Consider the following 24,810-nt stretch of genomic DNA (forward strand, 5'->3'; position numbering starts at 1 on the left):
GAATGAACACCGCTCGACAATCACCAGGCAAGACTGTTCTCTTCCTGTTGGGGAGCACTTCAGCGGTCACGGGCATTCGGCCTCTGATATTCGGGTAAGCGTTCTCCAAGGCGGCCTTCGCGACACACGACAGCGCAGAGTCGCGGAGCAGAAACTGATAGCCAGGTTCCGCACACACAAGGACGGCCTCAACCGGGATATTGGGTTTATGTCACACTATTTCACATAAATATTTCTGCTTTTTTCCTCCTGAGTCTTTATCATGCGATCCTAGAATCAGAATTTATGTCACACTATTTGTAACTCCCACAGTTGCGTGGACCTGCAGAGTTTCACTGGCTGTCTTGTCTGGAGACAATACACATCTTTTTAGCCTGTCTTGATGCTCTCTCCACTCCCATTGTTTTGTTTCTTAAAGACTGGATTAGTTGTAAGTATTCGCATTCCAACCATTATTCATGTAAATTGAGTCTGTGTCTTATAAGTTCTGTTTGTGAACAGAATTCCCACTCACCTGAAGAAGGGGCTCAGAGCCTCGAAAGCTTGTGTGGCTTTTGCTACCAAATAAACCTGTTGGACTTTAACCTGGTGTTGTTAAACTTCTTACTTGGTTATGATTAACAGACAAGAAATAGGATTGATTTCATGATGGTAAATGGAAATCCAGTGATATGTCCTTCACATCATTTGAGGCTCTGACCACAGGGTTGTTTTGGAGTATAGACAATGTTCTGGAGAATCTCTTCCTGAAACATCTTTGTTGCACTAAATACTATTCACCACCAAGAACATGTTAAGATCGCCGTTGCGAAACGGTGACAGCTTAAATTGCGGCGACAGGAATGAAATATTCAAACAGGAGAGGAATGAAATAGCGCAGCACTACGGCTGGAGGAACCACGTGAACAAGAAGGAAACAAAATCGAAACTAAAATCGTTATCTTTATTTTGTGAAATGGCTGCCCCGAAGCTGCTGGATAAAATCCACGTCCAGTGGAGGTTTGGGGCTGGTGGCCGCTTCTTCCTGTTTGGGGCTCTGTTCACGGTGTGGTTTGTCTCTCCGACAGGTAAAGGAACAACCTGGTGTGCGGTTTCTGTTCTGTAAATTGTCTTGTTTCAAAAAGAAAAGCCGACCCACAAAATGGAGGCTTAACAATTAAAGCAGAATTATGAACTCTTCTCCGGAACTGACTATTTTAAACAACTTTAAAACGTGTGTGTGTGTTTATTAGAGTCAGTTTTTGTCATTGACAGTTTTTCTGCTTGGGTGGAAAAGGTTACGAAATTATATCTTGTCCAGCCCCACCCATTGACTTCTTGCGGGGCCGTTGTTGAGGTTTAAACAAAATGAGTTCAGGTTATTTTTAAATTTGTTTTAAGTCAAAAGTGACCGTGAATGCCGTCATGAGAATATTTGCTAAATCCTTTAGTGAGGAAAGCCTGCCCCAGTCGGAGTTCCAGTCCCGTAGGGTGTCATATCTGAAATGGCCAAGGCCACTAAAAGTTTTTTGGACCCGCCACCCAAGATATAGCAAAGTAATTAAGATCAGCAGTAAATGCTGTTCTAGTTGGTGACAATCTCAGCCTGCGAATGAATACTAAAACGAACTTGATACCCCCTCTCGAATGAAATGGATACTTCGTTAAATTGCGTTAGGTTCTGTGCTTCCCAGAGCTCCAAAATATATATCACCTTTTTAGAAACAAATTCTGCATCGTGTATAATTTCTCACATCACTCCATGAGAAGCAGAATATATATATATAATGTATATTTGGTACATATGCAGCAATAATGATTTGTGTTATTGTGGATTATACAGTAATTCCTTGCTTAATGGTGTAGGATGCTTCCTTGAAAAGTGCAAGAGAAAGAACTTCAAGTGAAGATTTTTCCCATTGCAACCAGTGTAAAAACTGCAGTCAGGTTCTATAGGACTATTCTTGTCAAAAAAAGTTATACCCTGTAAGCTGAAATACTGTACAGTGCATTCCTAAATTCCTACATTTGTAAATAAAATAATTTTCGAAATATAAAAGAAATAGGCTAACTTCTACTTGCCTCACGCAGACTGACTCCATCCCACAGGCCACTTCCCGCTCAAGCTTCCCCCAGACTTACCTTTACTCCTACTTGCCACTTCACTCTCCTCAACCTTTGCTGTGAATGAGGACTCAGGAGAGGGTTGGTGAGATGGAAGGAGGGGACAAGAGGGGCTCTGGATGGGAGAGTCAGGAAGGGAAGTGACAAGTGGTAGAGGGTTGGACAAGAAAATGGTGAGTGGGAGCGTCTGGATGAGTGGAAGAGAGTCACCATGAGCAGGAGAGGCAGCTCCGGTTTTCACATGCCACTTCCACCAATACAGGTTCATGTGACTGGCAGAAGAGAGGGTTTGGGCTGCCCAGGTGACCAGAGTGGGGGCATACTGGAATGTGGAGGAGGTGCTGGATGTCACCAGAAATACCACCTGGTGTGAATCGGTCAATGTCCAGCTCACAGCCAAATCCCTCCAGAGCCTTAAAAACATGGTGCTCAGCCCTGACTGCGCTTGTTGTGCTCTGGGATGTGAAGCACTCGTGTCCGAATTGACCTGTTTTTGGACAGAATTTCTTAATTGGCCTGGCCCAAAACTGCCCTTGGGGCCATTGCCCCATTATTGGAACCATCTTTCAGAGGGGTTTACTGGATGGGTTGTCGCTGCACAACCTCCACTTGCACTTGCCAGCTGTCTGGACACGCTGTGGTGTTCCATCTTGTTGCTCAGAGGATGCAGAGCCACGACTGATGGCTCTCTACAAGGGAATCCTCCATTTCGGCATCCGGGATTTATGTGGGGGATATTATAACCAGCAGCCCATACAATGGAAAGTAAAATCAGTCACATAGGCTGCCTGCATTATCTGTGGCTTTATGGCGTCTATGTTCCATGTTTATGTTGAGTGCTGAGGTTGCAGCCCATTTGTCATTATCTGAAAGGGCTGCTCTGCAATTTTTGATTGCACTCCAGTCCCATACTCCAAATCCTGGCCACGCAGGAAAGGAGGGGCAGTGGCATGCAGTTTAGAGGACCTTTTCATTGATTTGCTCTTCGATCTGACCAAGGTGGCCATAAATGGGGTCTCGGCATTGGGCAGTTGAGAGCACTGTTTATTCTGACTGGCTTGCCAGTTTGTTAAGATGTAACAAATGGTGTGCCCCAGGGATCAGTGCTGGGACCTCAACCATTTACAATTTAAATAAGTTATTTGGATGAATGGGTAGTTGGCAGATTTGCTGGTGACACAAAAATGGGTAGGAAAGATATGTTAAGTCAATGGGCAAACATCTGCTAAATGTGGTATAGCATTGGAAAATGTGAAATTGTCCATTTTGGCAGGAAGAATAAAAGAGAAGCATATTATCTAAATGATGAGGGATTGCAGAGCTCTGAGATGCAGAGGGCCCTGGGTGTCTCAATGCATCAATTACAAAAGGCTAGTATTCAGGTTCAGCAATTAATTTGGAAAGCTAATAGAAAGTTATGATTTATTACAGAGGGGAATTGAATACAAAAGTAGGGAGGTTATGCTTTATGTATACAAGGCACCACTGAGACCACACCTGGAGTAATGTGTACAGTCTTGAGTTCCTCATTTAAGGAAAATGTAAATGCATTGGAAGCAGTTGAGAGAATGTTTTCCAGGCTAATATCTGGAAGGGGAAGGTTGTCTTATGAGGAAGGGCTGGAGAGGCTAGGCCTATATCCACTGGTGTTTAGAAGAGTAAGAGTCAACTTGATTGAAATATACAAGATCCTGAGGGGCCTCGACATGGTCGAAGGGAGAAGATGTTTCCTTTTGTGGGAGAATCTAGAACCAGGGGTTGCCCATTTAAAATGGGAATGAGGTGAAATTTCTTCTTGGAAATTCTCTTCCAGAAAAGGTGGAGGAAGCAGAGTGTGTTTGAATATTTTTATGGCAAAGGTGGACAGATTCTTGGTAAGCAAGGGATGATAGGTTATCAATGGTTGGCAGAATATAGATTTGAGGTTACTATCCGATCAGCCATGATCTTATTAAAAGGCGGAGCAGGCTCAAGTAACCGAATGGCCTACCCCTACCCCTTATTTGAATGTACTCTTTTCCATGGTTTCGTTCATGCCCTGTAGTCCCTGGAGATGGTGCACAGATTGTCTGCCAGTAAGCTGGAGGCCTTGTGCGACTGTTGGTACTGGATGGGCTAAAGAGCATCATCACTCCCAAAATGCTATTTTAATTTGATAAGCTTCATCGGTTGTGTTGAAATAATGAGAGTAACCCCATTAGGGGTGGATCAGAAATGTATTTGTTTTGTTCCCTTTAATTTATTTTTTAAAAGAGTATAAAGACAGACGTCTGGGACACTGGCAGGAATTTATTAGATTGTATTCCGTAAATAAATCTAGTATTTAGTTAAAGATTGGCATCTGCTTTCCTATCTCACCATTGGGCTTCTGAATACATAAACACCCTTCTTCCACTCCTCCCCCCACCTAAACTTGAGGTGAGAGTGATTGCCCTTGACATCAAATCAGCCTTCAACAAACTAGCAAAATTGAAGCAAGTGGAATTCGGGGGCGGGGGGGGCCTGTGGGGGGGGGGGGACACTCCACTAGTTGGAGTAACACCAAGATCAAAAAGAATCTGTTTTGGTTATTGGAGGCCAATCATCTCAGCTTTAGGACATTGTAACAGGAATTCCTCAGGGTGATGTTCTAGGCTCTACCATCTTCTACATCAATGATTTGATTTGATTTATTATTGTCACATGTATTGGGATACAGTGAAAAGTTTTGTTTCTTGTGCGCTATACAGACAAAGCAGATGTTCGTAGAAAAAGAAACAAGAGAGTGCAGAATGTAGTGTTACAGTCATAGCTAGGGTGTAGAGAAAGATCAACTTAGTGAGAGGTAGGTCCATTCAAAAGTCTGACGACAGCAGGGAAGAAGATGTTCTTGAGTCGGTTGGTACGTGACCTCAGACTTTTGTATCTTTTTCCTGAAGGAAGAAGGTGGAAGAGAGAATGTCCGGGGTGCATGGGGTCCTTAATTATGCTGGCTGTTTTGCCAAGGCAGCAGGAAGTGTAGATAGAGTCAATGGATGGGAGGCTGGTTTGCGTGATGGATTGGGCTATATTCACAACCTTTTGTAGTTTCTTGCGGTCTTGGGCAAAGCAGGAGCCATACCAAGCTGTGATACAACCAGAAAGAATGCTTTCTATGGTGCATCTGTAAAAGTTGGTGAGAGTTGTAGCTGACATGCCAAATTTCCTTAGTCTTCTGAGAAAGTACAGGCGTCGGTGGGCTTTCTTAACTATGGTGTCGGCATGGGAGGACCAGGACAGGTTGTTGGTGATCTGGACACCTAAAAACTCAAAGCTCAATGGCCTACCAGCCACCATACGGTCTGATTTGGGGATGCTTGCTGATAATTGTGCTATGTTCAGTGCCATTTGCAACACCTCAGATTCTGCAGTAGTCCATATCCATGTGCAGCAAACATGGATGGCAGCTTGGGATGATATATGGCAAGTAACATTCAATGCAATGGCCATCTCCAACAAGACAGAGTCCCCTTAACATTCAATGGTATTACCATCTCTGAATTGCCCCACTATTGGCATGCTGGGGATTGCCATTGACCAGAAACTGAACTGGTCATATAAATATTGTAACTTCAAGAGGAAGTCAGAGACTGGGAATTCTGTGGTTGGTAACTTTTGCATAAGACATAGGAACAGATGTAGACCATTCAGTCCATTGACTCTGCTCCACCATTGAATGAGATCATGACTGATCTGATGTAATAATCCTTAACTCCAAAACCCTCAATTCCCATATTGGTGAAATATCTGTCTATCTCAGTCTTCAATATACTTAATGATCCAGCCTCTGCAGCTCTCTGTGGTAAGTAAGTCCACAGGTTCACTACCCTCCAGAGAAAAAAATCCTCCTCATGGTTGTCTTAAATGGGTGACCCCTTATTCTGAGAGTTTGCCTTCTGGTCCAAGACTCTCTCACAAGGGGAAACAGCCTCTTAGCATCCTGTCAAGCCCCCTGAGAATCCCATATGTCTCAATAAGGTCACCTCACTCTTCTAAATTCCAATGAGTACAGGCCCAAACTACTCAACCACTCCTCATAAGAAAATCTCTGTGTAGCCAGGACGAACCTAATGAGCCTTCTCTGGACTGCCTTCAATGCCAGCATATCTTTCCTTGGATAAGGAACCAAAAGCTATTCCAGTATTCCTGTAGAGCTGTGTCATTGTGTATACTCAAGGCTGAGTTAGGGTTTTCATTGACAAGGGAATCAAGAGTTGTGAGGTCAGGCAGGCAAGTGGAGTTGAGGCATAGCTTTCCAAACTGGAGGGGTTACGAGTTGTGATTCTGGGGTTGCAAGCTCTTCAGCAGCAATGTCTGTTGTGGAGCTTTTAACTGAATATCAATAGCTCTGAGGTCCCTTTAAATCCCCACTTTTTTGATGGTGGACATGACCTAAATGATTGATGCTTGAGGCCTGACCACTTCTCCAAAGAGCAACTGGAAAGGTAAATTTTTCAAGATATGTGAGAATGGAAAAGACTGCCGCCAACAACCCCCCCCCCCCCCCCCCCCCCATTCCATTTTCTTCAGCTCCCACTTAGGGGATCATTACAATTTTGAACCCTCAAAATGGGAAGCAGTTTGGGAATCTTTGAGTTAAGGCCACTATCAGATCAGCCATGATCTTACTGAATGGTGGAGGAGGCTCAGTGGGAGAATGGGCTAGTCCTGCCCCTATTTCTTATGGACCCACAGCCTGTCCTCCAAGTACAAGGTGCAAGTCAGGAGTGTGATGGAATACTCTTCACTTGCCTGGATGAGTAGGACTGCAAAACTCAAAAAGCTCAACACTATTCAGGACAAAGCAATCAGCAACCCGTCCACCGACTTTGTACACATACTCTCCTCCACCACATGCACACAGTAGCAGAAGTGCATACTATTTGCAGCTTACAGTGCAGCAACTTGCCAAGCTTCCTTGGACAGCACCTTTCCAATGTATAACTGCTACTAACTAGAAGAACAAGGACAGCGGATACAGGGCAACACCACCATATCCCATTAAAGTATTTTTTAAAAATCACATTAGGGAATCGTAGATATGATTTGCATATAATTGCTTCATTGCAGTGTAACTGAAGTATCTGAAGTGCTACTGTTCCACTTTCAATAGTACATTTTGAATCTCTTTTACTTCTCGCTTTGGCAATTGAATAATTTTACTAATATTTAATGCTCTGTTTATTTAGAAACTTTGGAAGTGACAATATTTGCAAACCCAAAGAGTGTCTTAGTGAATGAAGATATTTCCCTGGAATGTAAGTTTACTGGCTATGATGCAGCAGGCTTCAGCCTAGACAATGTAGGTGTCCAATGGATTGGGCCCAACGGTCAGGATATCTATGTCTTTAATGGAGGAATTGCTTCTCCAAAAAGAAATGGAGCAAAAATGTCAACAGCCGACTTACAGAAAGGAGATGCTTCACTTCATCTTCTGGACATACAGCTTACTGAAGAAGGGCAGTACACTTGTATTGTGTTTGTTACGCCTGAAAAGGTAGAAAAGAAATCGGGATTGGAAGTCTCAGGTAAGACCCTTTATAATGCTATCTCTGGTGTTAGGGAAATGCTAAGCTAGAGCTGTAAAATAAGCAGGCTCCAATTGGATTCAGTGGTTCCTTGGATTGATACATTACCTTTTCACATGTGAAGCCTGAGGGCATGATCTTATTGTCTCGCCACAATGATCAACCGCTGCAGTGAGCCAGTAAGATTGTGTGCAGGACGAAAAATCCAGTTTGTGCTGCCAATTTAAATATTAATAATCATTAACAAGTCCTGCACAGCATTGTCCCAGCTCACCAACATTTAACCTCCTCACCGGTTGGTCCTCACGCCGGCAACAATCACAGCTGGTCGCCACCAGCAGAGACCAGGTGCCATGGCCTCTCTGGGGGGAATCACGAGGCCATCGAAGTCCCCAAGTAGTTGGGGGCATGGCTGGGCACAGCCTGATGGGCACTCTGGCATTGCCCACCAGGTGCAGTGCCAAGGGGGTGGGGCCCGATTTGGGGTGGAGCCTGAGTGGGGGTGGGGCAAGGGGAGAGTTTTGTTGGGGGGGGGGGGGGCGGAGGCTCGTTCAGCACTTAGAGTTTCTTTTGTAATATGGCACCCTGGATCTTAATGCAGCCCACGCTGATGGAATAATGTTCTGCTCCATCTCTTAGTAGTGTGTGTGTGTGGAATTCATTTGAAGAGTCTTATTTTTGGGGTGGAATTGGCAATTTCATCTCTTAGATCAGCAAAATAAGCAGTGTGGGGAAACTGGAAACTTAGAATGGTGCAGTCGGGATACTTAAGGTTAAAGGTGAGGTTGAATGTTGGGGTCGACTAGAAGAACTTTATTTGGTAACAACACAAATTATAATATTTGTTTGTTGACATTGGATTAAAGCAATTGGAAAATCTTTTGATGCCCGATTGTAAATGAGCACAAAAATGCCCAAAAGATTTATCAAGCAGAGCGCTCTGACAACCTAAACTGCTCAGAACAGTGAAGTAATACGCAGCACAAGAAATGCTCACACAGCTACAAAGGAACTGGAACCCAAGACAAACAATAAGAATACTGCTAGTATTGAATAAACAAAGTGGGGGAAAATGGCAAGTTATGAACACAATTCCAAGAGTATTACTATAAAACATAATTTTTAACAGTTGCACAAGAAACTGATATTATTATGGTAGATTGAGCTTGGCACAAAGGCACAGTGGTTTGCACTGTTGCCTCACAGTGCCAGGGACCCGGCCTCGGGGAAATTTCTGTGTGGAGTTTGCACGTCCTCCCTGAGACTGCGTGTATTTCCTCCGATTGTTCCAGTTTCCTCCCACAGTCCAAAGATGTGCACCTTAAGTTGATTGGCCATGCTCAGTTGCCCCTCACTGTCAGGGAGGTTAGCAGGATAAATAGGTGGGGTACGGGGATAGGGCCTGGGTGCGATTGTTGTCGGGTCAGGCTCGATGGGCCGAATGACCTCTTACTGCACTGTAGGGATTCTGAGAGATACGACTGGAAATCTGAGGGATTGCTTTACCACCATTCTCTCCCTCTCTCTCTCTGCATTATTTCTATAGCCCTGAAGAATCTGAAGGCCAATTTCTGCAGCAATTCTTTAAAATTCTATTCATGAAGATATTGTCTACTTCCTGTTTGTCCAGGATTTAGAAAATTTCAATGTGGAAAACTGCAAGGATCAATGTTGGGGCCTTAGCTATTTACAATCTATGTTAATGGCTTAGACAAAGAGATGGTGAAAAATGTATGTAGGTTTGTTGATTTTTAAAGAGCTAGATTAGAATGCATGCTTTTTAAAAGGCATAAAACTTATGTTTACTTGTACAGCTAACACAAAAGCTCAGCATGCAGGTACAATAAACAGTTAGGAAAGCAAGTGGCATGTTGCCCTTTATTGCATGGAGATTGGAGTACGAGAATAAAGAGTCTTCTCACAGTTGTACTGTGTTTTTGGTTACTTTATTTATTGGTGTCACAAGTAGGCTTACATTAACACGGCAATGAAGTTACTGTGAAAATCTCCTAGTCGCCACACTCCGGCGCCTGTTTGGGTACACTGAGGGAAAATTTAGCCTGGCCACCGTACCGAACCACTGATCTCCCACTCACCTGACGAAGGAGCAGCGCTCCGAAAGCTAGTGGCGTTTGCTACCAAATAAACCTGTTGGACTTTAACCTGGTGTTGTTAGACTCCTTACTGTGTTCACCCCAGTCCAAGTCCGGCATCTCCACGTACCGAAACCAGCATGTCTTTCGGATTGTGGGAGGAAACCCGTGCAGACACGGGGAGAATGTGCAGAGTCCGCACAGTCACCCAAGCCAGGAATCAAACCTGGGTCCCTGATGCTGTGAGGCAGCAGTGTTAACCACTGTGCCACCGTGTGGAATACCGTGAGCAGTTTTGGTCTCCGTACTTAAGGAAGGATATACTTCCATTGGAGGTGAAAAGGTTAATAATCGCACCAGTTTAAAAATCTCACAAGCTGCTGTGAGAAAATCCCGAGGTCTTTACAAAAGTCACAGTAAGTAGTCGAGACAATTCGCACCTCTTTAACCTGTGCTTAACCCTCTCTCCACTCACATTGTCTGCATCTGTAAAGACTTAATTACCTGTTCAGACTCGCATTCCAACCATTATCTTGTAACTGAGTTTGTGTCGATTATGCCCTGTTTGTGAATTGAACTCTTCACTCACCTGATGAAGGGGCAACGCTCCAAAAGCTCGTGCTACCAAATAAACCTGTTGGACTTTAACTTGGTGTTGTGAGACTACTTACTGCGCTTACCCCAGTCCAACGCCAGCAACTCCACTTTATAAAAGTCAACACAGATAAGCGCCAAGCCTTCATTAAATGGGACAGCTGGAGATGTGAGGAGGGAATGATTTCTTCAGACAAACTGAAACATCAATGATAATTTGTAACGATGATGAATTAGATCAGTTAACATGATTAAGTCTTCACGCTGATTGGATATTATTCTTAAGCAGGCATGCAATGATTGTGATTGCTTTTAATATCTGCATCTTATGTATGATGTAACCTTAATAAAGCTGTGAATGGATAGAGAGAACCCCATACCTTGATTGGTATATGTTAATTACTTGTAATCAAATTTGAAACTATAATTGCTTGTCCTGAATTCTGTGCTCTGGCTAGATACAGACCTTACAGGGTCCTCGCTATAGCTTAAAATTAAAACAGCTGTTTCAGAGAACTCCGTGACTTGATCTGGTTCTTGAAGGGATCAAAGTTGTGAACAATTTAAAGGCTGAACATCAAAGCCCACAACAGCAAGCGTTCACTTGATTGTTTCCTGTGATGAGAGGGTTGCCGATGATGTGAGACTGAATACATTAGGTCTATATACTCTGGAAATACAAGAACTCACAGGTGATATTGAAACATTCAAGATTATGAAGGGGCTTAGCAGCGTTTTTTCCCCTGGCTGGGGATTCTGGAACATGGGGGTACAGTCTTGGGGCAAGAGGGTGATCATTTAGGAGTGAGATGAGGAGAGATTTCTTCATTCAAAGGGTTGCGGATCTTTGGAAGTCTCGATCCCAAAGAGTTGTGATGCTCCATCATTGAATATGTTTAAGGCTGAGGTACACAGAATTTTGGTGTCTCAGGGAACTAAAGGATATGAGGAGTGGGTAGGACGGTTAAGTTGAAGTGGAGGATCAGCTATGATCATTTTAGATGGCAGAGAGGGCTTAACAGGCCATATGGTCTCCTCCTGCTCCTCTTATGTTTTATCTCAAAACGCATTGAGCTCCAAATAGTTCTAAACTATGGTTCCTAAATTTTAAATTGTTTAATTATTTCTTTGTGACCTGGGCCTTCCATATCTCTGTAATCTCCTGCAGGCTTTGCAAACCCCATCCAGAATGCACCTTTTTTTTTTGGCTGCAACCTCCCTCATTCCAGCATTCCTTCAGTAACCCAAGTCCTTTTATTTTGGTATTTCCTACCAAAGCATCTTATGTGTTGGTTCAGGCTCATTTGGTAGCACTTATATCTTTCAGTCAGAAGCTTGTTGTTTCGTGTCCCACTCCAGAACTTGAATCAAACAATTAAAAGCTGATACTGCATTGTGCATCACTGAGGGAGTTCTGTACTGTCAGAGGTGTGGTGTCTCGATGAGATACTAAACGAAGGCCCTGTCGATCTCTCGGAGATAGTGTTGTCCCATCTTTTAAATCCACCTGAGAAGAATGGAAGAGTTACCTTTAGGAAAACCAATCTTCTGGTCATTATCACATTGTTTGTGGGAGACGGTTGTGTGCAAATTGGCTGCCATGATTCCGACATTACAACAGTTGCACTTCAAAAGTACTGAATTGATTGTAAAAATGATCTTTGGTTTTCGAGGTGATTTATAAACTGCATGTATTTTTTCTTCCACTTTCTTTTCCTCCTTTTGGAGGTTAGGTAAAGATGTTTTATCCCTCTTCTCCCGTTCCTCCCCATCCTTGTTGGTGATGGATAAATCTGGAATGTTCCCGTCCAAATTTGAGATTAATTTACTCTGGGTATAATTGTACACCATCTTGTAGAAACCTGTATGAAAGGAAGACAAGTGTTGTTTTTGGTACATGGTTGTATGGAATAACTTAGATCTGCGTTTAGCCTATCTGATCTATTATATTTGTCTTTAATGCAGCTCGGCCAGCGGTCAGTTTATCCACAGAACAGATCAACATTTTGATTGGATCCGAGGGGACCTTGAGTTGTGATGTTACGGGATTTTATCCTAAGCAGCATGAACTCGTCTGGCAATATATCCCAAACACAGAATCTAAGAAACCAAAGGAACTGAAAGATAAAATCTGCACTGGTGCCACCACTCCCAGTAATAATGGAACCTTCAGTGTTTCCAGCAGAATAAGAATTGTACCAACATTGTATGATGATGGAGATGTGTACAGATGTTTAGTGACTCACCGGTCAGCTCGTCCTGATGGCATTTCACAAGAAAGTACACTCAAAGTGGAAGGTATGTTCCTTTCTTTTGCAAAAGATTTTTCAGTGCGTTTTTATTAAAGCTTACAAACATTTAAGCCTATTTATTACCATTGAATTTCTACTTCAATTTGCATCTGACTTAAATCAGGAATTCATCCTTTATTATTCCACAATTTAAATGACGATTGTATGCAATAATTATTCAAATTAACCAGACAAAATTGAGCAATGATATCTGTGTTTAAAAGTTGTTTAATTGTACCACATGCTAGAGTTATGTGCACATTGCTTTTAAAGTCAGTTTTATTAAACCGCTGTCAACATTAGTTGAACAGGCTTATCATCAAATAAGTGAAACCTGCTTATGCCCAGGTATAATGTTTGAATCAGTTTGAGAATGTCGGAAATTTAGAGAACAATGAATACCATGAGATCCCATTTAATGGTTGCATTCCTGAAAATTTTGACTATGTGAAACAACCTTGATTCCTATGGGAACTCAATGTTAAAGCTGGAGTTTTGTTTTTCTAGGCGCGATGTGTCTGAAGGAACCCATGTAAAAGCTTTACCATACATGTGCAGTGCTGTGCATTCCTAGCTGGAATAACCTGAAAAATAAAATAAATAATTGAACCTAACAGAAATATTGTATGAATTCAGATTAGATAACACTAAATCAACCAAACAAACCCTGAGTAACATAGCTTCTGTGTCTCACCCACAGAAACTCAGCTCAATTTTTTGCTTGCTTTCCTTTTGCACTGTCTCTGTCTCCTTTCCCATTCTGTCTGTCTCTTTCTCTTCCTAATCCCTGTCTCAATTACTATCCTGTCTAATCCCCATCCTGCTCTGACTGACTCCCAGTCCGAGGCTGCAGCTGAGCCCACTGCCTAGACTTCTTCCTGCTCATCTACAGAGGCACAGTCCAGCCCTGGGCCGTGGATTGTGTTGGATGGGGAAGGAGGTGGATTTAGCTGGGCATCTCCCTTGCTGTCTCCTTCTCCACACCTCTCTTTTCTCCCCCCCCCCCCACGCACACACCTGCACACTCAAAGTTTACTCACACATCACCACCTAATTAATGCTCAGAAACTTCCCACACTGAGCCAACATGCCACTGCTCTGAGTTCTGGCTGATTGTCCTGGCTGAGACTCTGTATTAGGCTCCCTGGCCTGCCCTCCTGCTCCCGGCTCCCTGGCCTTGCAGTAGCTTTCTGCTGAAGGTGGTGGCACGGCCGGTATCGGACCGTGGTAAGGGTGGGGACTGCCAAAGTGCAAATGATGTAAACATGAAAATGATGACGCCAACTGGAAAAAGCAGGACCAAAATAACAAGGTTTCCCTAACAGACATTAGAGAACCAGGTGGGTTTTTTCCGACAATCGATTCATGGTCATTTTTAGATGTTTAATTCCTGTTGTTTTATTGAGTTTTTATATTCTACCACCTGCCATGGTGGGATTCGAACCCGGTTCCCCAGAGCTCTGGCTCTCTGGATTACTAGTCCATCGCCTCCCTGAAGACTTTTGTTGCAGGACTTGCCACGCCACTGGCTAAGCTATTCCAGTATAATAAATTTTGGCATAGATGCCAAGATGATAAGTTGCCCAGTTATGTCCTGTCCACAAAAAACAGGATAAATCCAAACCAGTCAATTACTGCTCCATCGGTCTACTCTCAAAAATCAGCAAAGTAATGGAAAGCATTGTGGACAGCGCTATGAAGCGGCACTTACTCCACAATAACCTGCTCTCTGATGCTCAGATTGGGTTTCACCATGGGCACTCGGCTCCCAAATGCATTACAGCCTTGGTCATGAATAGCAGAACTGAAATTGAGAGGGAATGTGTGAGTGACAGTCCTTGACATCATGGCAACATTTGCCTAAGTGCGCCACCAAGGAGCTCTGGGAAACCTGAGGTCAATGGGAATCAAGGAGTGCGGGAAAGCTTTCTATGGGTCAGAGTCTAATCTGCAAACAGTGTTTCCCACTCGTGGCTAACAAAAATCAGATGTGACTGGAGGCTGCTTTGAGGGCAGCTGCCTCAGTGAATCCTGGATGAGCCTGTATGAAAGGTGCCACATTTGGGGGGCAATATTTCCAGATTGGGAAGAAAGGATCTTCGTCACTGTGCAAGTTCAGGCCGAAATTGACCATAGTTCCTTATTTGCCTGCTGCAGTCTTTGGTTAAAACTGTCTTTGAAAAATCTTTACTCTAATTTCCATTATTCTTATTTTCACCACTCCAATATGCATGCAAATGAACTGACCTATGAAATTACAGAGTAAATACTTCTCTGGGTCATCGGTATTTTCATTAGTGCAAAAGGAGTGTGGTTCACCGCATTTTTAGGCTATTTAGAGAGTTTGTTAACAGCACAGGTCTGTAATTTCAGATTCCTTAAAGACTTTTATATATTTAAATATCTTAAATTATGATTTTTTTTTAAATGGAGTAATCCGAGAACACATTTGGTGCAAGTGACAGTTTATTGTGGCAATTTTAGTCTAAATGCTTCTGTATTTTTTTTCAACTTTCAGAGCCTAAGGAATATTCAGCAGTACCAGCAGTTGTTACAAGTATAATTGTTACACTGCTGGTATGTGCAGCATCGGTTCTCGCTGCAATTTTATATTGGCGCAAATTTAGAGGAGGTAATGTATATACTAGTGAAACCTTTTTATTGTGCAGTAATTTTGTATTTGTGTGGACGTTGTTCTTGTCATTCTTTGGCCTTGTGTGTTTGTGTGTCCAGCACAGAGTTAGAAAAAGTAACCTGGAGTTAACATTTAGCTCTGGGCGATCTGGCTGCAAATTACACTCCAGTGTTTCTACGGAAATGAATTTTCATATTGTCAAATGTAAAGTGCCATCATTAACCAGTGCAATTTTGGTTTAAGAAATATTCTTTCATGTTCTTAAGCATAGTAATTTAGAATCACCACTAACAGGATGCTGCCATCAAGTCAAAAAGACATTTTGCCCATCACCGAAATGAATACTGTGGTATATGAATTTCGGTGCCAGTGCAATGTTTGGTATATACAAAGACTGACAGATTGTATCAAACAGCTGTTCCCTTCCATTGTTCGCAACAGGAAAGGTGCAGACTTTATCCAACTATGATGTGCTTGCAAAACTCAAAAACAGTGTCAACATTAAATGTAATTCCACAATTGGACATTTGCTAAATAAGCCTCAATGTACTAAGGATTATGCTGACAAGCAATTTTGCGTGTACTGAAGGCGATATATTAATTCACAGGGCCCTGTTCTTTGCGAGCAGGTACACGCATTGGGACTGTTTCAACTAAAAAAAAGTGACAGCATTCTTCAGGATAATGCCTTGACCAGAGTCCCATTGCCTGGTTTAAATTGGCAGTCACCATTAACTGGTGCATTTTCCATGGTGATGTCTCTACCGATCAAGAGTCCGCTTACCAACCAATCAGCATCTCATCTGATTGTGGTTCACTTTACATTTGATATTCTTGCAAATTATCCTGATGAGTGCAAGATGAAAGAACTTCAAAGAACAATACAGCAAAGGAACAGGCCCTTCAGCCCTCCAAGCCTGCGCCGCTCATGTGCCCACTAGACCATTCTTTTGTATCCCTCTATTCCCAGTCTGTTCATGTGTCTATCTAGATAAGTCTTAAACGATCCCAGCGTGTCCGCCTCAATCACCTTGCTTGGCAGTGCATTCCAGGCCCCCACCACCCTCTGTGTAAAATATGTCCCCCTGACATCTGTGTTGAACCTTGTCCCCCTCACCTTGAACCCATGACCCCTTGTGTTCGTCACCTCCGACCTGGGAAAAAGCTTCCCACTGTTCACCCTATCTATGCCCTTCATAATTTTATAGAAATCATAGAAACCCTACAGTACAGAAAGAGGCCATTCAGCCCATCGAGTCTGCACCGACCACAATCCCACCCAGGCCCCACCCCCATATCCCTATATATTTACCTACTAATCCCTCTAACCTACACATCTCAGGACATGAAGGGCAATTTGTAGCATGACCAATCAACCTAACCCGCACATCTTTGGACTGTGGGAGGAAACCAGAGCACCCGGAGGAAATCCACGGAGACACGAGGAGAATGTGCAAACTCCACACAGACAGTGACCCAAGCCAGGAATCGAACCCAGGTCCCTGGAGCTGTGAAGCAGCAGTGCTAGCCACTGTGCTACCGTGCCACCTCTATATATACCTCTATTAGGTCGCCCCTCGTCCTCCGTCTTTCCAGGGAGAACAACCCCAGTTTACCCAATCTCTCCTCATAGCTAAGACCCTCCGTACCAGGCAACATCCTGGTAAACCTCTCTCTACTCTCTCCAAAGCCTCCACGTCCTTCTGGTAGTGTGGCGACCAGAACTGGACGCAGTATTCCAAATGTGGCCTAACCATCGTTCTATACAGCTGCAACATCATATGCCAACTTTTATATTCTATGCCCCGTCCAATAAAGGCAAGCATGCCATATGCTGCCTTCACCACCCTCTCCACCTGTGCTGCCACCTTTTAAGGATCTGTGGACTTGTACACCCAGGTCCCTCTGTGTGTCTATACTCCTGATGGTTCTGCCATTTATTATATAGCTCCCCTTTACATTAGATCTACCGAAATGCATCACTTTGCATTTATCTGGATTAAATTCCATCTGCCATTTCTCCGCCCAATGTTCCAGCCTATGTATATCCTGCTGTATTCTCTGACAATGTTCATCACTATCCGCAACTCCAGCAATCTTCGTGTCGTCCGCAAACTTACTGATCACACCAGTTACATCTTCCTCCAAATCGTTTGTATATATCACAAACAGCAGAGGTCCCAGTACAGAGCCCTGCGGAACACCACTAGTCACAGACCTCCCACCGGAAAAAGACCCCTCCACTGCTACTCTTTGTCTTCAATGGCTAAGCCAGTTCTCCACCCATATAGCTAGCTCACCTTTTATCCCGTGAGATTTAACCTTTTGCACCAGCCTGCCATGAGGAACCTTGTCAAACGCTTTACTAAAATCCATATAGACGACGTCCACAGCCCTTCCCTCGTCAATCATTTTTGTCACCTCCTCAAAAAACTCAACCAAATTTGTGAGGCATGACCTCCCTCGTACAAAACCATGCTGTCTATCGCTAATGAGATTATTCAGTTCTAAATGCGCATATATCCTATCTCTAAGAATCTTCTCCAACAACTTCCCTACCACGGACGTCAAGCTCACCGGCCTATAATTACCCGGGTTATCCTTGCTACCCTTCTTAAATAACGGGACCATATTTGCTATCCTCCAATCCTCTGGGACCTCACCTGTGTCCAGTGAAGAGACAAAGATTTCCGTTAGAGGCCCAGCAATTACATCTCTCGCCTCCCTGAGGAGTCTAGGATAGATGTCATCTGGCCCTGGGGATTTGTCTGTCTTAATGTTTCCTAAAAAACCTAACACTTCCTCCCTTGTAATTGAGATTTTTCTAACGGGTCAACACATCTCTCTAAGACACTACCAGTCAACATGCCCCTCTCCTTTGTGAATACTGATGCAAAGTATTTGTTTAGGATCTCACCTACTTCCTTTGGTTCTGAGCATAATGCCCCTTCTTTGTCCCTGCGAGGTCCGATCCTTTCCCTAACAACCTCGTTCCTAACGTATGTATAAAATGCCTTAGGATTCTCCTTAATCCTGTCTGCCAAGGATATTTCGTGACCCCTTTTTGCCCTTCTAAGTCCCTGTTTGAGCTATTTTCTACTTTCTCTGTATTCCTCCAGTGCTCCATCTGTTTTTAGCTGCCTGGACCTCATGTATGCCTCTTTTTTTCTTTTTGATTAGACCCACAATTTCACTGGTTATCCACGGCTCTCGAATCCTACCTTTCCTATCCTTCCTCTTTACAGGCATATGCCTGTCCTGCAGTCCTATCAACTGCTTCTTAAAAGACTCCCACATGCCAGATGTGGATTTACCCTTGAACAACCTCTCCCAATCAACAGCCACCAAATCCTGCCTAATCCAGCTGTAGTCAGCCTTCCCCCAATTCAGTACCTTACCCAGAGGACAACACTCATCTTTTTCCATTACTATCCTAAAGTTTACAGAATTGTGGTCACTATTTGCCACATGTTCCCCTACTGAAACTTTGATGACCTGATCAGGCTCATTGCCCAGTACTAGATCCAGTATAGCCCCCTCTCTAGTTGGACTGTCAACATATTGTTCCAAAGAACCTTCCTGTACCCATTTTATAAATTCTTCCCTGTCCAGGCCCCCAGCCCTAAGCGATTTCCAGTCTATACAAGGGAAATTAAAGCCTCCCACTACAACAACCCTATATTTTCTGCACCTGACCAGAATCTCCTTACATATCCGTTCCTCAGCTTCCCGTGGGCTGTTGGGAGGCCTGAAGTATACCCCCAGCATAGTGACTGCACCCTTCCTGTTTCTGAGCTCCACCCACAGTGACTCGTTACTCGACCCTTCCATATTGTCCACCTTCTGTACTGCTGTAATATGCAAATGTCGATGAAAATGTACCTCTTTTTCAGCAATGTTGAAATTCAGTATTGCCAAATGACTAACTTAGAATCAGGAAATGGTACAATAGAAGTGGATTGGCTTCATCGGGTCCATTCTGGGTCTCTGCAGGAGATAGTTCCACTCCCTGCTCTTGCCCCTCGAGCCAATTCAGTACAATCATGACTGGTCTGATTGTGGCTTTAACTCTATTTTTCTGCCTGACCCCTGGGGAGCTGCACTGAAAAGCCTCCCTCTACTCCAAGAAACACCTGTTCATCACTAATCTCTGATTCCTATCACTTAGCCAATTTCATATCCACTGTGCCACTATCCAGTTTATTCCATAGGTTTCAACTCTGCTGACAGGTCTATTAAGTGACATTTATATAAACGTTGATATATACTACAACATTCCCTTCATAAATTCTCTCCATTTTCGACACAAAATAAGTTAAACATAATTTGCCTTTAACAATTCCATGTTGGTTTTCTTAATTAATCCACGTTTATCCCAACAGATTTTGTCTTGGAACATCATTTCTAAAAGCTTCCTTATCACTCTGGTTGAATTGACTGGACTGCAATTGCAGGATTTATCTTTCCACCTTTTATTGAAGAAGGACATAGTTTTTTATTTATTAGTGTCACAAGCAGGCTTACATTAACACTGCAATGAAGTTACTGTGAAAATCCCCTAGTCGCCACACTCCAGCGCCTCTTCGGGTAACACTGAGGGAGAATTTAGCTTGGGCGGAAACTGGAGACCAGGAGGAAACCCATGTAGACACGGGGAGAACGTACAGACTCCACGCAGACAGTGACCGAAGCTAGGAATCGAACCTGGGTCCCTGGCGCTGTGAGGCAGCAGTGCTAACCACTGTGCCACCCAGCATTTGCAATTCCTCCGTTCTCTCGCACCACACTCTCATTTCTGGATATAATGATGAAACTTATAGCTGTCTGCTGCGAATTTCCCAAAACAATGTGCATTTTTAATGTGCCCTGCAAGTGGCAGCATTTTAAATATCTGAAAATTACTTATAAAAGATCCAGAACGGTTTGCTCATTTTATTGGTGTACAGTCAACCATTTCAAGAAAAATAGTATTCAAAACTTACAAAATTTGACTATTGGTGTTTTTGTGCCAAAAAAGGTTAATTTTAAAAGAAGGTTGGAAATAGAAACATTAAAATGCTGGAAACTTTCAGCAGATCTGGCTGATTTGGAGGGATCACTGACCTGAGGCACTGACTGTCTCTCTTTCTCCACAGATGCTGCAGGACCTGTTGAGTTTTTAATTTATTTATTTAAGACCTTTCTTGAAGCCAAACGGGTCCAAGTACCAGGGCTTGGGTGTAGTGATTGACTTGACCTTGGGCCATGGCCAATTGTGTTGATGGGGCCAGCTTTAGCACATAACTTTCTAAACTAGCTCAAAAAGGTCACAGAAATTCAATTTGTGCTGATTGCAGTTTGCACTGCTTTGGTCGTCTGTAATAAGTCCTCGGAGGCAAAAGTCCCTCCACCAAGATCCCTTTATTTATAAGTCTGACAACAGCATACAGAGTGCTTTCAGTTAGCAGTCTACACTCGGAGTCCCAGAGGAACTGACACTCCTGGTTAAATACAAAGCAAGAGGCTCCCTGATTAGCCCATCAGTTCTAACAGGCCAACCTCAATTGCCTGATTAAAGTCATTACATTGTCTTTGGCTGAAATGACTTGGGGAATAAAGCAGCACAACCAAATTGAAACCTCTGTCCTGTGTAGATACACAAAGTATAATGTCTTCTATATATACTTCTTCATTCAGCCTGTAGCCTAGCAAGAAAATAAACAAGTCAACAAATGAGTGTTTAAACTGTTAACTTTTATTTTGTTTTATTAGTTCCTCCTGAAATTACTGTGAGCAAACCTTCCATCATTCGCCACTTAGAAGAAGCTACCATCAGTTACCAAGTTCTGAGGTTCAGACCTCGGGAAATTACAATTTATTTACTCATGAAGAGGATGGGGCATCAAACAGGAAGAAAGATTTTTGAATGGCAAAGCTCGGAGAACAGAACCAGTTCAGCACCCAGAGATACAACCAATGAAGTGCAGCTTCTTATCAATGGCAATGAAAGAGACCCATCCTTTCCGTCATGGCAGCCAGTATTTTCTGATAACGGAGATGGAACCTTCAAAGTACAGGGCGATATCAAAATGTATCCTGATGTATTCAAAGATAATGAGGCTGAATTAATTTTGCATGTTCACCATAAAACCTGTGCACAACCTGCTGTGAAATCTATGACACTGGATGTTAGAGGAGGTAAATCATGAACATTATTATTAATGCTCTTTGAATCCAGTCTGGATTTATTTTGTTAACTTGTGTCTTTGAATATATGAAGTGACATGTGCTGAATAGTAATAAGGCAGATCTGCCATCTGTGGTCTCCAAATTATGGAGAAATCCACCTGTGAAATAGTATTTTCTCACTCTTATTAATGCTAAAAATTATTTTGGATTAAATAGTTGACTGTTTCCTGTTTTGTTTTTTGTTCCCAAAGTCCCACCAAAAGTTTCAAACATTGTGGTGCCGCTTCACACTCATCATAATGAACTTGTGGCCTTGACTTGTTCAATCAATGGCTTTAAACCAAGACCATTAACGATAATATGGCAACAAATGAGGATGAATAGTGGGTTGAAAGAAATTGTTCGTTTGGATCAGAACAACAGAACAATAGTTGCTCCTGACCATGGGATGATGCGGAAGTGTGACCATCAAATAAGTGAGGTTGAATATGAAGACAAATCATATGGCATCACCAGTATCCTAATTATTATGCCAGATATACTTCAAGACCAGGGCACAAAGTATATCTGTGAGGTACAACACGAATGCACTAAGAGTGTGGAGAGGAAAGAAATAACTCTAAACGTTACTGGTATGTAATATTTTCAACATTTTTAGTGACTGAAGTGTCCTGAGCATGATATTTCTCCAACTGAGGTTATTGTGTAACTTTTTATTTTACACTTAGTCCCATTCTGAATTTTCAGAGCACAATGGATTAAATTATCTGTGGAGATGCCGGCGTTGGACTGGGGTAAACACAGTAAGAAGTTTAACAACACCAGGTTAAAGTCCAACAGGTTTATTTGGTAGCAAAAGCCACACAAGCTTTCGAGGCTCTGAGCCCCTTCTTCAGGTGAGTGGGAATTCTGTTCACAAACAGAACTTATAAAGACACAGACTCAATTTACATGAATAATGGTTGGAATGCGAATACTTACAACTAATCCAGTCTTTAAGAAACAAAACAATGGGAGTGGAGAGAGCATCAAGACAGGCTAAAAAGATGTGTATTGTCTCCAGACAAGACAGCCAGTGAAACTCTGCAGGTCCACGCAACTGTGGGAGTTACAAATAGTGTGACATAGTATGTCACACTATTTGTAACTCCCACAGTTGCGTGGACCTGCAGAGTTTCACTGGCTGTCTTGTCTGGAGACAATACACATCTTTTTAGCCTGTCTTGATGCTCTCTCCACTCCCATTGTTTTGTTTCTTAAAGACTGGATTAGTTGTAAGTATTCGCATTCCAACCATTATTCATGTAAATTGAGTCTGTGTCTTTATAAGTTCTGTTTGTGAACAGAATTCCCACTCACCTGAAGAAGGGGCTCAGAGCCTCGAAAGCTTGTGTGGCTTTTGCTACCAAATAAACCTGTTGGACTTTAACCTGGTGTTGTTAAACTTCTTACTGTATTAAATTATCTGGCCATTGGCTACAGATAGGGTAGAATCTAGACTCCATTATCTATAACCCGTCTCTGTTAAAACCTACAGTTTGTTTTTTCCTGTTTCTTATTCAGCCCCTCCAAAACTGGACATAATAACAAGTACAGAAAAAACAATTGCAGGAGAACCCATGACTTTATACTGTCGAATACATTCTTTCTACCCCAAGATCATCAGCGTTACTTGGCTCAAAAGTGGTGAAATAATGACAGAAGAATCTGAAGAAAGTGAGCCAACTCTGGGAAGTGATGGACTCTATTGCTTGACAAGTAGTGTGAAGAGTCTACCTACCAGGGCTGATGTTGAGAAGACGTACACGTGCCAAGTAGAACATGAAAGCCTAATAAAGCCATCGGAAGTTAACTGGGTGCTCGATCGACTGGGTAAGCAACCATTACCACAAACCAAAATAACTATGCTTACTGGATGAAAATCAAATGAGAAAATGACCCATGATTATACTTTTGTCGCACTTTCTTTATCATGAATCGAGCCAAAAAGAAATCGCACATTAAGTAACAAATTATATGACAAAAAGCTAAATTTTGCTTTAGACAGTAGATCTCGCATTGATTTTCACCCCCTGCACATAGCTACACAGTTCCATAAAACATTGTCCTTTATTAGTGCAGGGAGTCCTATCTGACAACGGCTTTCACCTTCATGTTTCATGAATATCAGCGCCAACGCATATTTCTATGAACCCTCTTTCCCCCTCCAGTCATGACAGTCTAGCTTTCCGGACCCCAGAGTTCTTTTTCAACTGGCCAAATTATAACACTTTGCAGTTTAGCCACTTCTGGGAACACATTTCAGTTTTTAAGCATCTCCAAGCTCTTTACGCAGCTTTCCAGGTTTTGTGTATTCGTAGCCAGTTTGCACAGTACCTCAGAAGAGTTCCCATCTCCTTTTTTTTCTGCCAAACAACAGGCAAAACTGATCTTCTCTGCACAAGAAATCACTTGTGTTAATCCTTTCTGTGTTTGTATTTTTTCTGTTTGTCTGCATCCATGCACTAATGACCTTCACCCTCCAACTCATCTGCGTGTAGCGCTCCTTTGAACCTAGCTGCCAGCCACACTTCTTAACTTTCTTTTTATTTGTACTGCTTCCAGGTCACGTGGACCTGTATTTCTTATTATCGAAGGAAATTTCAATGAATTCTTTTACAATTGATGCAGACAGACATTTAAAACTCTTCAAAACATTTACAGATTCCACATACTTTTCAAGGAATTACATTTTTTTTTGTGTTCTGCTTCTGTCAAAGATTTTTTTTGAAAAATAGTAGAGCATCTGACGGGTATTAGTTTAAAGGGCTCTTGCTCATTTAGGGATTTATATTGTTTGTGTGGCAGGTTTCCGTGAGCTGATAGCCTGGGGAAAATCTGGTGCAGGAAATGCAGTTATATATCTCCTTTAGCTTTTAACAAATTTAAGGTTTTTCACTTGTTCACGGGACGTGGGTCTCATTGAACAAGGTCAACAAAAACCCAGCTTCTTTAACGGCTGCAGTTTGTGCAAGGTAGGTACTCCCACAGAGCTGTTGGCAGAAATTCCAGTAATCAAAAGGCAATATATTTCCGAGTCAGGATGGGAGTGTCATTTGGAGAGGAAATTGTGTGATGTATTCACCTCTACTTTTCTACTACCAGGTTTGTTATTGAATGAGCCTTGGTAAGTAGCTGCAGCGCCTCCTACAGGAAGTACACATTACTGTCACTGTGTGCTGGTGGTGGAGGGAGCGAATATTTAAGGAGGTAGATAGGGTATCAAATAAACAGACTGTTTTGTTGTGGACTCATTGAATTTTGTTGGAGCTGCACTTATCCAGACAGGTGGAGATTATTCCATTATTAGCCTGTCTTGTGCCCTGTAGTTGGTGCAAAGT

General features: G+C 42.7%; 1 protein-coding gene across 1 annotated transcript in view; it reads left to right on the plus strand.

The window, feature by feature from the left end:
* The first annotated feature begins 645 nt into the window (after positions 1-645).
* LOC144498906 (uncharacterized) overlaps positions 646-24,810 on the plus strand; it is a 44,050-nt gene continuing 19,885 nt past the window's right edge. The window contains exons 1-7 of the mRNA XM_078220792.1: positions 646-1,067; positions 7,311-7,649; positions 12,302-12,634; positions 15,146-15,259; positions 21,014-21,439; positions 21,682-22,062; positions 22,994-23,302. Coding sequence (XP_078076918.1) covers positions 791-1,067; positions 7,311-7,649; positions 12,302-12,634; positions 15,146-15,259; positions 21,014-21,439; positions 21,682-22,062; positions 22,994-23,302 — 2,179 coding nt within the window. The 5' untranslated portion in view covers positions 646-790. The remainder of the gene's footprint in view (positions 1,068-7,310; positions 7,650-12,301; positions 12,635-15,145; positions 15,260-21,013; positions 21,440-21,681; positions 22,063-22,993; positions 23,303-24,810) is intronic.

The sequence above is a fragment of the Mustelus asterias genome, chromosome 9, assembly GCF_964213995.1.
Source record: "Mustelus asterias chromosome 9, sMusAst1.hap1.1, whole genome shotgun sequence".
In the NCBI taxonomy this organism is placed as follows: Eukaryota; Metazoa; Chordata; class Chondrichthyes; order Carcharhiniformes; family Triakidae; genus Mustelus; species Mustelus asterias.